This window comes from Sceloporus undulatus, chromosome 5, assembly GCF_019175285.1.
Source record: "Sceloporus undulatus isolate JIND9_A2432 ecotype Alabama chromosome 5, SceUnd_v1.1, whole genome shotgun sequence".
NCBI classification, from domain to species: Eukaryota; Metazoa; Chordata; class Lepidosauria; order Squamata; family Phrynosomatidae; genus Sceloporus; species Sceloporus undulatus.
This window is the reverse complement of record NC_056526.1, coordinates 12375555-12392153: the sequence shown is the minus strand read 5'-3', so window position 1 is coordinate 12392153 and position 16599 is coordinate 12375555. Positions and strand designations below refer to the sequence as shown.

The window sequence follows — 16599 nt, the reverse complement described above, 5'->3', positions numbered from 1 at the left end:
GGAGACAGTCATGGGGAAGGTTTTTTTACTTTGTGTGTGCCAGTTGCCAGTGGACGTCCATTATTGATATATTTACTGGTCAGACGTTTCTGGAATAAGCTAGTGACTCAGTAGATAAGCCAGTGACTGGCAGTATTGTTCAGCGAACAACAATGGCACGATTGTCTATGGCCCCAGATGTGCCAGGAAATGCACCGTATTGTGCATTTATGATGAAATGAAGATCTCTGTGAAAAAGCGGGGAGAGGAAGGAGGGAGACTAGGTCTGGGCCTTTGTTTCCAAAGCGGTCAGGGTGCATTATTATTTCTCGTTCTCGTTCTTCTTTTTTTAAATAGCTTCCCTCTGTGGCTTCTTGTATCTGTCTGGGCTTTGGCTGCAATTTCCTACCATCAAGGTCATTTAAACAGACTGCAATACGGGGTGGATGCATTCCCAGAGGTCACGAAAAGCCTCTTTAGCACAGAAGCCTCTACTGTGCTCATGCCAGGTCATTTCAGCATCTCTCCCAGTCCGATGATACACAACAAGAAGTTCCTGGATTTTGCAGACCTTCAGTTTGCAGCACCATACTGTGGAGCTCCTGTGAAGTGTCTTTGGAAATGTATTAATGGGATATAAAGCTTTAGAAGAAGGAGAGAGATTTTTAAATAAATAAATAAAGTTGATAGCATGGTTTAAGGCCTGGGTTGCATTTCGAAGCACACAAAAAGCCATGACTGGGGAAAAGGAAATTTATGGATGATATAAGAATACTATACATCCATCTTGAAGCAAAGCTTGATCAGAGACAGGAAGGTCAGTAGAAAAGAGATGATGTTTCTAGTTTAGTTTTTATAAATTAATAAAGTACATTTAGGTTGGAATACAGAAAAATTAAGACGATTGAATCTATGTTGAACTGACATTTAAATTTAAGTAATATACTTGCCATCCAGAGTGAATTAGTAGTTCGAGTGTTGGACTATGGCTCTGGAGACCAGGGTTTGATTCCCAGTTCAACCATGAAACCCACTCGATGACCTTGGGCAAGTCACATGCTCTCAACCTCAGGGGAAGGCAATGGTAAACCTCTTCTGAACAATTCTTACCAAGAAAACCCCATGATAGGTTCGCCTTACTGTTGCCCTAAGTCAGAAATTACTTGAAGGCACAGAACAACAACAATAACTCAATACTTGCACTTAAGTAAATTGCCATCTGTGATTTTACTTCCACTCACTAGTCCTATTTTGATCTCTGGAGAGAAGTAGTTTGGACTGGCAATAAGATTTGGTGTAAAAAGTGTTTTATAAAGTAGAAGAGAAAGTTGTCTAAAATTGTTTTCTTAAGGTATTTGCTGGCTTGTGTGCTCTCTCTCATTATTTCACACAGATTTCAAGTGTTTCTACAATCTTCTGAAACCCTCCAGATTTTGTAGATATAAACAAATGTTTGGTTTTGGCAATGTGAATGCTTTGGAGCTCTCTGACAGAGAAGGCTAAATATCTCATAAAATGACATAGCATTGAACCATGACAATTTAAGTGGTGTCAGATTGCATTAATTCTGTGGTGTAGATGCAGCCATAAAATCCATCTCCATAAGGTCTACCAAGTGATAGAGGGTGGGAGATATCAGCATCCTTCTGCCAGAGTCCTTAGTTTGAGACACCTGTCCTGATACTTTGCATGCTTCTTTTTTCAATATAGGTGGGGGATTTTCAAGTGATTTTCCAGTGGATAGGTCTTTTTGTGCAAATTTCCCTCTTGCAAAAAACTGACATTTTAAAAATATACACATATTTATATTCTCTTCTCTGTGTTTGAAATGCAGCTTCCAAAATGATTGGATTTTGAGGCAAGCTGCAGTAAGGCTCATTTTTAGGTGTGGGAATTTTCCATTTGCATTGAAGTACAGGTTGGACAAATTTTCCCTCTGTTCTCAGGCCATCCCTTGTACAGTTGGGTCGCTTCACACATTCCATTGCCATTGCGTACTTAAGTCATCAAAGGATGACAAAGCATGTCATAGACACTGATGTGTAAACCAAACCTAAGTTTAGCCAAAACAAATTACCTGGCAAAGCTCATCCCTGTTGGCTTCTTGAAACCAAAAATCCATGCAGGAATAGTGAAAAATAGCTAACACACATTTCTCTTGCATATGCATAGCTATATCTGGAGAGACCTACTTCATGTATACTTTATGAGATGACAAGACATAATGAGGTTTGTTTGTATGTTACATTTATAAATTGACCTTCCACTTCTCCATTTGCCCAGGGCTATGTATAGAGGATTTTTAAAAAGCCACAATGTTATTGTTGTGTGACTTCAAGTCATTTCCAACTTATGGTGACTCTAAGGCAAACTTATTACAGGGTTTTCTTGACAAGATTTGTTCACAAGTAGTTTGCCTATGCCTTTGTCTAAGGCTGAGAGAATGTGACTTGCCCAAGGTCACCCAGTGAGTTTCCGTGGCAGAGCAGGGTTTCGAACTATGATCTTCAGTGTCGTAATCCAATGCCCAAACCACTATACCATGCTGGCTCTCTAGGATATGTATGGCTATATCTGAGGATACCTTCTTTATGTATAGTTTATGAGATGGCAAGACATAATGAGCATTTAATTTTAACACTTATAAATTGCTCTTCTACTTCTCCATTTGCCCAGGGCTATGTATAGAAGATTTTTAAAAACAGCAACACACAGTAATACCAATTATCTCAAAAAAAAAAAGAAAGAAAGAAAGAAAGAAAGAAAAGAAAAGAAAAATCAGAGTTTCTCTTAAAGCAGATCAAAATGCTAAATTTCTCAGCTGGCATGGAGAGCAGTGATGGTGCTCCTGATTTTACTGGATTATCCTTATCTCTCACCATTATGTAGTCTGAGGTGCACTGGGGTTTTGCTCCAACAATGCCTTCTCCTGAAATAGGGCTTCATTCTTTTTCAAAAATTGAGTAGGGACAGAATAGGACTAGCTTCCCAGGGGACATTGCTCAGGAGCTACTGAAAGATAGGAAAGTTGGTTAGGAAAATGTTAATATGTTTGGTTAATCATAAATAAGCTTTTAAAAAAAAAACATAATTCAACTGCATTTACATTAGAAGGAAGTAAATAAACTACAGTCCGCCCTCCATGGCTTGCAAATATTTTAAAATATATATAAATTCCAAAAAGCAAACCTCGATTTTTCTATTTTATAGAAGGTGCATCATTTTACTGTGCATTGCATTAAATGGGACTTGAACATTCACAGATTTTGGTAACCATGGGGACAGGGGCCTGGAACCAAACCACAGTGGATACCAAGGGCCCACTGTATTATATTTATTTTAACTTGTAAAGTTAAATGCCTGCACTATAACCTTGCCAGAGTGGAGCTGAAAACAACTTCTGTGATTTTATTCTTCCCTGTGATTACCTATTTTGAGCTTTGGATACAGTGGCATCTGTCACTGAAAACCCCATTTCTCATCCATCCCTCCATAAGCCTTGCTCTTGCCTTTCTCTCTCCTTCATGGTCTCATCTCCTTTCCTCCACTCTTTACTGATTTCCAAGAACCAGACATATTATTCTCTTCTAGAATTAAAAAAAAGGGGGAGGGAGGGGAAGAAAAGAAATGTGGCAGCACATTTAAGACTGCATGAGCCTTTATGGATATAAAGCCACATCATTTGATGCAATACTGAGTGGAGCATTTGTTTCTGCTTCCAAAGAAGTGAGTTTATATCCATGAAAGCTCATGCAAAAATAAAAGCCAATTAGTCTTAAAGATGCTGCCACATTTCTCCTCTTCCCTCTCCTTGCTTCATGTTTATGATTCCCATGTGGATCACTGCAAAAGCCCTAATGTTATGAGCTTCAAAAATAAGTTTGAAGAGACAGTTTGCATGCCTTTATAGAATGTCTTGTGTAGAAGATCGGAAAATAACCTTGATGTAAGAAGATATTCTACAGCAGTGATTCCCGAACTCTGGTCTTCCAAGTGTTTTGGACGTCAGCTCCCAGAATGTCAGACTTTTGACCAAGATGGCTGAGGTTTCTAGGAGCTGAAGACCAAAATACCTGGAGTACCAGAGTTTTGGAATCACTACTCTAAAGGCACCAGATCCCATCTGATTTTGGAAGTTAATCAAGGTCAGCTCTGGTTAATACTTGGATTTGAAACTGCCAATAAATCCCACATGCTGTAGGCTATATTTCAAAGGAAAGAACTGGCAAAACCATCTCTGAATATTCCTTGCCTAAGAAAGTCCTGTGAAATTCATGGGATCACCATAAGTCAACAGACAGTTTGAAGGCACAAACACACATGGAAGATAATGTACTTTCAAGTTGTCCTTCCTACTTGTTTTTTTTAATGAAGTTCACAAATAACTAAAATATCATACCCTAAGAATGATGTTAGTGTTTTGGCGTTTGTGACCTAAACCTAATTCCACAGCCACCTAACAAAAAGCAAAACTGAAGGAAACTAGGCTTTGGGTACAGAACCAGCTGGCAAACATAAAATTGTTGGTTCTCTACATCTGCCTCACACTTAATTAATAAATAATTTAATGAATAACTTAATTCACTATTTAAATTAATGTTTAAATTCCCATTTCTGGGATTCCAAATTTCAGAAAGTCTGTGACTTCAGTTTGAAAAATATATTTTTTCTTATAAAATTTCCAGTTAAATTTACCACTTAATCCCTTTTAACTAGGTGTCATTGTCATCATCTTTATTCTTACCCCTCCTTTTTTCCAAATTGGGACTCAAGGTGACTACCACTGAATTGGTCATGAGCGAAATAGGAAAGTGCTGCCTGCAGGGTTTCTAACTTGTTGTTTTAAGGGAGGGTAATACTAATAACACTGTGCAATATATTAAACACCATATCATCTTCATCATCATCATCATGAAGGTTACAAATAATATATTCATTTCTGAGCACATGCTTCCCCAGTGAATAGAAACAGATGGTTGTTAGCTTATTTGAAGCCTCTCTGTTTAGCTGCTTCGGTCTGGTTTAATTATGACTACACCTTGAAGAAAATTGTGTAAAATTGTCTCAAACTGTCTAAAGGTTTATATCAAGTCAGGTATATTCTTCAAGCATAACTACATCAAAAGCATGTGGGCCATATATAGTCGTAGAAGAGCTTGTTGTTGTGTTTGTGGCTTTTTGGAGGGGGGTTCTTCAAGATATTTTGAATGCCTTCCTCACTTTCATTTACTTTTAAAAAATTATAATTTTCAAACAAACTTTTGGAAATAGAGCAAAAAGTTTTCTCCTCCATGAATAAACTTGTTTCTGCTATCCAGCATTCTGACTCATGAGCTAAAAAGTTCCAGGCTGTATTGATATTTAATCTAATTAGATACCATTCAACACATTTGACAACTTTTTTTGTATTCTGGCTATCCTGCAGTTCTTCCTTGGTTCTCCTTCAAGCAACATAACAGCAAAGATTAAGTGAGATACACATGGTCAGGATAAACAGTATGGGGCTAGATCAGAGATGTGAAAATCTCACTTTTCCATCCTGTGATTCTTAAGTAGAGGAGGAGATTAGGAAAATAGGTTTTCCTAGGGGATGGGGTTTTGTCCTCCCCACCCTTGGGCATTCACATCTCTACTCTGGATGAACCAATGAACTGATGGAAAACGCACACACACTTCTTCATGGTCCTCTGTAAAACTGCCTCATTAGGTTATTTAGCTAACCTCTATAAAAGCATTTGCAAGAAATGAAGGAATGATCAATATTAGGTTATTTGGCTAACTTATATAAAAGCATTTGCAAAAAGGAAGTAATGATCACCTCTGCATGGTTTAGGAAATGACTCTAGATTGTCCAAGCTCAGGATGGCAGGATGTACAGGACAGATCTTTGATGGACCTCTCCTCACTCCCAGGACATCACTAGGAGATATAAAGGGTTTTGTGACACCACTGCTCCCCAGAAATCTACCTTTTGGCAGAAATGGACTATGGCATTTGCCTGCATCTCTTTAAAATGCTGAAAAGATGGCGTGAGTGGGGAAAGGCTAAATGTGGGGAGACATGAGAGGCTCCAGGCTTAAAATAAGTAAATAAGTTTATTTTTTAAAAAAATAAAAATTAGATTTTTTTTTATTCTTTTAAAATTTTCATTTAAAACATCACATCTTACCAAATTTTCATTTTGACCACATGAAACAACATACACATAAATACATTTAGGCTGTGTATATGTCACTGTAATTTAAAGACATGATTTTAATTTTGCTAGTTGTTTATGTCACAGCTATTGCCATTATTGTTTGTTGCTATGTGCCTTCAAGTCGTTTCTGACTTAGGGTGACCTTATCATGAGGTTTTCTGGACAAGGTTCTTCAGAGGAGGGTTGCCATCACCATCCTCAGAGGCTGAGAGAGTGTGACTTGCCCAGTGGGTTTACATGGTTGAATTGAGATTCGAACCCTGGTCTCCAGAGTCCTAGTCCAATGCTCAAACCACTACCCCATGCTGGCTCTCACTAAGTGATATACGGGAATTATGATTTATGAGTAATAGTACAAAAACTTGACTAAGAATTCTGTATGGTGTGATATGGGGTGGGGGGACACATTGAGTTACAGTACCGGGTGACACTAACCCTAGTAACTCCACTGCTCACCCCTGTCTCTTCCAGTGAGGTCAGAATAGATATATTGGAAATGATAAACTGTTATGAAACTTAAGTGAAATACTATTGCATTTCAATGGCTCTGAATTGTTTGCTTAAGCCTGCTAGATGAAGGCTGAACACGTGTGACCTTCAATTAACTTCAATTAACTTACCATTAGCTTTAAACTCATAATGGTAGTGAATGACAGAACAAACTGGGGTGCTATTTGTCAGCTTAGGAATTTTCCATTTTGTACAATTCTCCTCCGTGGAAAAACTGCAATGAATGGGCAAGAGTACCTGCACAACTTTGAAAAAGTTGCATCTAAGTTAGTTTGGCCCCAGATGACTTGTTAAAAAATTGAGACCACTTCTCTATCATTGCCATTTTCTTCCCAAGTTGTGTCATGTGAGCTGTAAAGACACAACCACCACATTGTCCTTCTGTCAGCTCATATCAAGCCCTGGGATCATCAAATATAGAACGTGCATCTCAGCATCTTTCAAAAGAGAACATAAGGGCAAAGCTAGACATGACATTCAATGTGTCTTGAATGTAATGCATTTATTTAAAAGTGCAAATAAAAATGACTGGGCAGCTGCTTATTACAAAGCTCATGGCAGATGAGCAAAGGGAACTTAACCATTCCTTTCCCTGTGAGTCCTGATGAAAAACACTCCTGTAAAGCAATATGAATTGGGAGAAAACCTCAGTGCACCTTCAGAAATGGTGAAGTCTGGGTACTAATATTACATGTTGTTGTAAAGATAGTCACTTAATGAAAGCTAGTATAGTGGTCTCAGTGTTGGACTGGGAGTCTGGGAGGCCAGAATTTGAATCTGTGCTCGGCGATGGAAACCCCTTGTGCAAGTCACATTCTCTCAGTCTCAGAGGAAGGCAGTGGCAGTGGCAAACTCCCACTGAATAAATCTTGCCAAGAAAACCCCATGATAGGTTCATCATAGGGAAGCCATAAGTTGAAAACAACTTGATAGCATCTTCATTTCTCTGAATGCTGGTGAAACGTCAGGAAGAAACTCTTCTAGAACATGGCCACATAGCCCGAAAAACCCACAAAAAACTGGATGCTGGCCATGAAAGCCTTCGACTTCACAACTTGAAAGCACACTACAGTGAGAGCAACAATTGACTTTATATACAGGTTGAGTCTACCTTATCTGAAATGCCTAGGACCCGAAGTGCTTTATATATGTATGTATATATAATATATTTGCATATACATGATTGGATATCTTGGAGATGGGACACAAGTCTAAACATGAACTTCATTTTATGTTTTGTATACACATTATACACATATACCTAATAGTTTTAATAACTTTGTGCATGAAACAAAGTTTGTGTATACTGAATAATCAGAAAGCAAAGGTGTCTCAGCCACCAATGTGGACAATTTTGGATTTGGAGTATTTTTGATTTCAGAATCCAACTAAGGGATAATCAACCTTTACTAAGAAAAACAGAATTTTAAAATACTCGAGTAAGACTTATCAAACTGATTTTTCCTAATCTAAGTAGGTAGGTAGTAGGTGGTAGGTCCAGGAACAAAATGATTCAGGTATACCCCAACTCTGGACCAGATGAATTACTCTACCATTTCTGCCTTGTCATTCAGAACTCAAAATGTCATCTGTGCCGAGATGAAGCCTAGTATGGCCTAAGGAAAACTTCACCTGAAATTGTGTTGCTCAGTAAATCGCACTGTATTCATAGCAAGGCCTTGTACAGTCCCAGATTGTTCTCAGCCCATATTCTGAAGTCCCTTTGGCACACTATCATATTATATCATCAACTCAGAGAGGAGCAGATAAAAGCTTTGCTGTGAAGTTGAATGTGTGCATATTTTTAGTACTCAAATTCAAGGAATGCTTTCAAAATGGAACTATGAGATGGAGTCTAGAAGATTAGCATGATAAGCCTCTGTGATAAATGGCCTCTTTTGGAAAATGAAGAAATCTGAATTTGTCTATTGTTAACGAACCCTAGCAATACAAGACGTAGATATTTTACAGTATTTTCCCCCCCATGGCTCTGGCTGCATCTATTTTTGAAAATTCGCTCTATATATTCCAATATATTCAACAAACTGGAGAATATGAAAATTCAGCTAATATAGGCATCCCAAACTTTTAATTCCTATCCAGAATCTTTGTAGACTAACCATCAGGATTATAGATAAGTATAGATATAGAGAAACAAAAGTACTGGTATAAACATATACATACACACATATCAGCTGCTAGTATCATTTCTCTGTCATGGGGTGCATCTCCACTGAAGAAATAAAACAGTTTGAAACCATCTTATGGAATCCTGGGATTTGTAGTTTTACAAGGTCTTTCACCCTCTCTGACAAAGAGTGCTGGTGTCTGAGAAAACTACAAATCACAGGATTCTGTGGGATGGAGCCAGGGCAGTTAAAGTGATGTCAAACTGTTATTTCTAGAGTGTAGATTCACCCCATAGTCACGGGTTAGCATGCAAAAGGAAAAAAATAAAGAGAAAGCTATTGAGTAGACATTAAATAGAGATGGATAGATCATTCTGTTTCAGAATTTGAAAAAGATTTATCTGTAGACCACAGTTTCCAGTATCTCCCAGTGGGCATGGCCAGTGTCTATGGTGATCCTTTTTGCACAAAACTCACTTTTTGGGAAGTTATATGATCATAAACTAACTTATGAGTCTATAGTTGAATTGCAACTTTGTACAATGTGTGTATTTTCAGGAGGTGAGCACAGATATGCCTTCAGGACCAGTAGACAAGCAGTGCCAGCAGTGTGGCCATTGCACAAGATGTTCTGATGTATAACTTATCCTGAAGTGCAATGAGTGTCCCATTGTGCATCACTGCCATTCACTGGCATGGTTGTACATTGTGTCAGCATTGTAGCTCTGTTCTTACATTATGGCATATGGTACAGGATCTTAGCCATGGGTTTTGTGCAATAATTGTGGTATATTTTTGCATAAAAAAATCAAGTGTATTCCAGTACAGACTAATGTCCTGAAACAGTTTGGAATGTACTACTACTGGGTGAAAATTACATGGCTATGTTCATTTTCTCCTACATCAGGGAGAAAACTATAGAAATTATTCATTCTTCCATGCTAGGATGAAATATTCAAAGAGTTACATCATGAGTGTACATTCATAAATGCTTCCTTATTCCATGCTGCTGTTCATTTGCAGTATATGTCTATATCTATATTTGTGTATGTATGTGATTTCAAGTTGCCTGTCTGTTTATGGTGACCCCATGAATTTTGTAGGGTTTTCCTAGGCAAGGAACAATCAGAGATGATTTTGCCAGTTCCTTCCTCTGAAATATAGGCTACAGCAACTAGTATTCATTGGCAGTCTGCTATCCAAGTACTATCCAGAGGTGATCCTGCTTAGCTGCCAAGATCAGGATCTTGTGTCTTTAGGTATTTGAGCCTATATCTATGTATGTGGCAAGAACAGTTGCATTTAAATATGTCCTTTAATTAATTTTCCCCCTGCCTTATAACAGAGCATTTCCCCCCTTACCAGAGGTGTAATAGCAATGCACCTAACTCTAGATGAAATATTTTAATATCATCAGTGAAAGTGTGTGTGTGTGTGCGTGTGTTAACCTTCTGTCAGTGTTTCAGAAGGAGCATTAGAGTGATCTCTCTGACCTGCTTGTTCTTCTTATGCCCATTTCAGGACGATGTGGCCCAGCCATTGAACCTTTCAGCAAAACCCAAGACAACTGACAGCAAGTCACCCACATCGCCCACCTCTCCTCACATGCCAGCACTGAGAATAAACAGTGGGAGCAGCTCACTGAAATCTTCTGTGCCAGCAACGTTAGCTAGTCCTTCAGCAAGAGTCAACACAATAGGTAAGTACTCATCCTTTTATTTTTACTTTGCAAAAAACCTTTCCTCTAACAAGGAGCCCTCTGCAAATCTTAATGTTGGCTTCTTCCTTGGATGTTCACTTTCCATGAGTGAAGACAGGAGGAGAATAAATAGGTGGACCTGATATGAAAGTTCTTGGCAGATATCATGCCTTTTTGAAAAGTGTGCAACCAAACTGAGAGTGAATGCAGTGAAATGACATTGGGGCCTTCCTTACTTAATGAGGTAGGTTGTTTTTGTTGTTGTTAATCTAAAATATTCTTTTCACTCTACCTCAGCCAATGGGAACATCCTTTTGCTCCCTGAAGTACTCTTAGAATGTACTTTCAAATAGCCTGAACCCAAAGTCGAAGGCTTTCATGGCTGGCATCCATAGATTTTGTGGGTTTTTCGGGCTATGTGGCCAGTTTACAGTGTGTAAGTCATTTGCCCCCAAGAAGCTACAAGTCCAACCTACAAAGGGATGGAAGGCTGAGTCAACTTGGAACCCTGTGGGATTGAATTTACAATGTTGTGGCTGCAATACCATTTAATCGTTGCATCACTGGGGTCTTTGTAGGTCAGAACAAACACTTTGAATTGTGCCCAGAAATGGACTGGGAGCTACTCAAGTTTTTTCAGCAAGAGATTTATATGCCTTCTATAACCAGCTCCAGTCAGTAGTCTAGCCACAGCATTTTGGACTTACTAGAGTTTCCAAAGTTTCCCATGGAAAGTGTGTCACAATAATCCAACCAGGATGTAGTCAAGGCATATTACTGTGGCCAGATCTGGATTCTCAAGAGATTGACATAGCTGCCCCACTAGTGTAAACTGTGCAAAAGCACAGGCCCTGAAGCCAACACCACCCACTTAAACTCAGCATACCAATTTTAGGTAATTTTCCCCCCAAGTCTTCCTGAGCTAGTTGCAAATGCAGCAATTTATTACCCCTGTCCCCTAGAGCTGCCAACAACCCTTAAAACATCCCCCCCCAAAAAAAAAACCAAGCCTGAAAATCTGCTACAATGGCAGCTGGAAGTGATGTGACATTGCGTCCAGCACACTGAATTGCAATGGTGCAGCCCACTGGGAGGGAATGGGGGAAATGGTCCCCATCATCCCCTCTGCATCTGCCCACCTCTGCTATACAGCTTAAAATATTGAGAAACCAACTGGCAGAAGGTACTTTTAAAATTGTACTGGAGTATTATAAGCAAAAAAAATTGTGCTGCCAGACTGCATTTGGAATGAAGCTTCAGAGAGTTTTTCAAAGGTGGCCCACACAACAGACTACAATGCATCCCTGATTATTATTATTTCTTAACAAAAGAAAATCCAAAGTTTTGTATCATGGTAGTATTTCATTCTTTCCACTCACTAAGTCAGATAAAATATTTATAATGTTACAAAGCATGAGTGTTTTATATATATATATGAGCCATTCTACAACTCCTCCACATTTAGCAGGATGAGGTGGGGTGGAAGTATAAATCCAGTGGCAACTCATCAAGGGGCCATTTCACCCCAAAATGTTTTTGGGGAGGTGGTTCCTATTCAGTCCATAAATCCTCCATGGATTCAGCATAAAGACAGACTGCTGAGGTCCTCTTGCATGACACACAAAGTCACTCTGTGCCAGTTTGACCAGCCTCACCGTAGCTGCACACTCCTCTTAATTTGCCAGATAAAATCTTTTCTTTCCCAGCCCCTGGTCTCTTTCCTCTCTTTGGAATCCTTGCCATTTCCCTTCCCTCCTTTGCAGTGAAATGTAGATTTTGAAAGGCTGTACCTGTAATGAGTGATAATGTAATTGGATAAAAGCTGTGAGGATGACTGGAGTTGTAAAGGTCACTCTTGTAAGGAGAATTAATGTGTTATACCATTAATAAACCATGGGAAACTGTGGACCAAAAGATAACATACTTAAGTTATTGTTAATGACATAGACTTCACTGTCGTATATCTTTGCGGGACAGATATAGAAAGGGACTTTTTGAGGTTACAGAATGGTATTGCTGTGCGTGCTGTCTAGGATAATAGAGCCGGCTGCCTCCTCCCACCCTTTGCTGCCATTTTCTTTAAGCCACAGGAAAACTTTTGCTGGCAGTTACTGGTTGAGCTACAGTTAGTTGATGGTAGAAATGAAAATCTTGCTACCTTCTGTTGACCTAGGTTGGCTGCTTACCCACTACCCCCAAAGAATGTGCAAAGATGACTTCTGCTCCCCACAAAGGAGGTCAAAGAAAAAAACAATTTTGCATATGATCATTAAAATCTCTTGATGTAAAATTAGAAATGATTAGTAAAATGTAACTGGAAAAACAGTGCAACTTTCCATGGTAGGGAAGAAGATTTTAGTCAGGTGATTAAAATCTGTGTTTGTTTTTGTGGCTGTCTGATGACCTGGACCAAAATAATACATCCAATGACCCAGGTGGCTGCCACACTGCAAAAATAATGTAATTTGATACTGCTTTAACTGGCATGGCTCCATCCTGTGGGCTCCTGGGATCTGTAGTTTGTTGTGACACCAGAACTCTCTGACAAAGAAGGTTAAATATCTCACACAACTACAAATCCCAGAAACCCATAACATTGAACCATGGCAGTTAAAGCAGTATCAAACAATATTAAATATGCAGTGTAGATCTAGCCTCGGTCACACTGCACAATTATACCACTATTATGCCAAGTTTCCGTCCTATGGAATCCTGGGTTTCATAGTTTGATGAGGCATTTGGATGCTGTGGCAGAGAATTATAAATGCTCCTCCCAAAACTGCCACTCCCAGGATTCCATACGACACAACCATGGTGCTATAACCCTGTAACATGAATTGTCCTTGGGCTTTGTAGCCTAAGTCTCTGCGTGTAGAGTTACACATTAATTGTGCGATCCAACCTTTGTGCTGAATGGCAATCAAGGCACCAAGCATGCAGCTGGATGTACAACCAAATGCACATGTGTATGTATCCATGTTCAATCTCCATTCATGTGCAATGCACAATGCACATCCCACATCCATGCAACTCCTCTTCTGCCAACTTAAACTGAATGTGAAATTCCATAGCAGACAAAAATACCCAACCCCTTCTGTAGGGGAATTCACACACGCATAACACCAGCACAGTATAGTGGTTTAAGTTTTGAAATATGGATCTGGAGACCAGGGTTCCAATCTTGGCTCAGCCATGAAAACCCACTTAGTGACTTTGGACAAGTGACACTCTCTCAGCCTCAAAGGATGGCAATGGCAAACCCACTCTGAATAAATCTTGTCAACAAAACCCCATGAAAACAACAACACACCAGCAGGATTCTGGCCACATTTTAATTGTCATTGGGTAACTTTGAAAGACCTGCTCCCTGCTCTTTGAAACAGGAATTGTCATCTTAAAAGTAGGGGATATGGCTAACTCAGATTGATGTATATTTGCAATATATCACCATATATTGGCATCCTTGCTGTGAAAGGTATTTTTAACTGGATGTTGTATTTCCTTTTATTGGTGCATGTGTTTAAATCTTGTTTTAATTTATTATGCCTTTATTAATTGTAGACATTTGTACTATTTTATTGTAAGCCACCTAGAGTCCCATTCATGGTGAAAAGGGAGGATATAAATTGAATGAATGATTGAATGAATATAATATATGAAATGTAACATCTCACATTGTTGCCAGATGTCTCCTTGATAAATTGCAGCCACCAGTCTGAACAGAATGGTTATTTCTTCAATTTAATTTTATTTATTTATGGGATTTATGCTCTGTTCTTTAGATTGTGGAGTCTTGTGGTGGCTAATGTTAGGTTAAAATGATAAAGCAACAGTGACAAAATATCAGTCACCTTTTTTTAAGGGAGGTAAAAAGAATAGATGAAAATAGAAAACACTGTAGAAATGTGATGTGATGTGTGTGTGTGTGGGGGGGTGGTTTTTAGCTGATTCATTTTTGTGAGCTACCTTAGGTCCTACTCCAGGAGAAAAGTGGCAGATAAATAAATAAATAAGAAAATAAGAAAAAGCATGGGGACAAAGAGGCCTAGGTGAACAAAAAGATGTCTTGGTGCCCCAAACAGGGACTGCATCTGCACTGCTGAAATAATGCAGTTTCACGTCACTTTAACTGTCATGACTCAATGCTGTGGAATCCTGGGATTTGTTATTTATTGTGGAACCAGAACTCAGAGAGAGAAAGCTAAATAGCTCACAAAGCTACACCGAGACACATTCTGTGCCATATTGACACAGAAAACAGCATATTTTGTATAGGAGACAGACTTTTCTGTGCAGAATTTTTTTAAAATTTTTTGTTTATCTCAGAATAAGTCTGAAGTTATTTTCTGTGCAGAGTTTCCTGTGCAGAAAATCTTGATTTCTGCAAATACTGTATATATAAATGAATAACTCACGCAAACAACAGTTTCAACCTATTCTACAGAAACATTGTTTTCTGTACATAAATTGCTATCTCCTGTGGAAAAAAAATGTTAATTTCCTGTTCAGAAAATGTCACGTCAGAATTTTGTACAGAAGTCCTGAACTGTGAACAGTCTTTGACAACTGTGTGGTTTTTGAAAACTTTCTTGCAATGCAAGGAAAATTTCTAAAATGATTCATTGCTTCGTTCAAGAATAAAATTAGCAAAGAATATTCCAGTGCTGAAGCTAATCCAAAAAACCTCCTGAAGTTGGTCCACAAATCAATATATTGCAAAGTCCTTTTTAAAAAAATGCTTTAAATCTTGAAGATTTAACTACTCTGGGCAACTACTACAATCTTCCTGAACAGCAGTAGCAAATGTAATAAAATTATTCTGAGAAGCAACAGGCAGAGATTGTAAAATCGTTCACTCTCCCACCTGTTTCTTTTCTTGCTTCTTCCTATGATTGGTTTGTGTTTGGGTTCATCTATACTGTAGAAATAATGCAGCTTGACTCCACTTTAAGTGCTGTAACTCCATCTCATGGATTCCTGGGATTTGTAGTTTTACAAGGTCTTTAGCCTTCTCTGCCAAAGAGTGCTAGTGCTTGATGAAACTACAAATGCCAGGATTCTGTAGAATGGAGCCATAACAGTTAAAGTGGTGTCAAACTGCATTATTTATACAGTGTAGATGCACACTTTGACTTCTGCTGTCCATATTGCTTTTAAGACAGTTATTGAATTTGCAACTTATACTTTTAGATATTGGTAATTTCAGAAGTTTGTGATTTAATTATTGTGGTTTTAACTATTTGTTTTTGTGTAAGATTGCTTTTTGAAACTCTTATGAGATCCCATCCCATCCCATCCCTCCTCGCCTCTCCCCTCTGCTGAGTTAATGGAGGACAAATGGCTTTTGCACTTGGAACTTCATTTGCAGAGAAAAATCAGAACATTTTAAAAACAGATGAAAAAGTGGGATAACAGAGAATTAATTGGGACTTTCCCTGCCAAATTGGTATGACTGGAGACTATGTCTTTCATTTTCAGGAATCCCACCTACATTCTCATCCGGTCCTAAGGTTATAAGCTAGAATATGAGAATGATAGCTGCTTCTCCTCCCCTCCTTCTTGTGCATTTTTAAAAACAGAATCATCAAAATGCTACATTATGTTTGTGTCATGTAAATCTAGCCAGTGTTGTTTAGTGGTTTGATTGTTGGACTATGACCCTGGAGGCCGGGGTTCAAATCATAGCTTGGCCATGGAAACCCACGGGGTGACCTTGGCCAAGTCATATTCTCTCAGCCTCAGAGGATAGCAATGGAAAACCCCTTCAGAAGAAACTAGCCAATTAGTTTGCCTTATTAGAGTTGCCATAAGTCAGAAATAACTTGAAAGTAGACAACAGCAACAACAACCATGTAAATCTGAACTCGTGCTGTTATCCAGTGGTTGTGATACATCACCCTTCCTCTGCTTACACTTCTGGAACTACGTTTATGCAACCATAAACTGAATACAACCAATGCATAATGGTCCCAAAATCAAAAGTACATGTGGAAGGGAACTTACCCATGTGCGCATATAACAAAAACTGGATTCCACCCTATGTATTTTTGGACACAATACTAATGAATGGAAAGAAGCCACAT

At 38.7% G+C, this 16599-nt stretch overlaps 1 protein-coding gene across 6 annotated transcripts in view; it reads left to right on the top strand.

The window, feature by feature from the left end:
• The window catches only part of SOX5 (SRY-box transcription factor 5), a 537054-nt gene that overhangs the window by 454446 nt on the left and 66009 nt on the right, over nt 1-16599 (top strand). For all 6 annotated transcript variants that reach the window (XM_042470201.1, XM_042470204.1, XM_042470199.1 and 3 more), the window contains one exon: nt 10339-10516. In XM_042470201.1, the coding sequence (XP_042326135.1) occupies nt 10339-10516 (178 nt within the window). The remainder of the gene's footprint in view (nt 1-10338; nt 10517-16599) is intronic.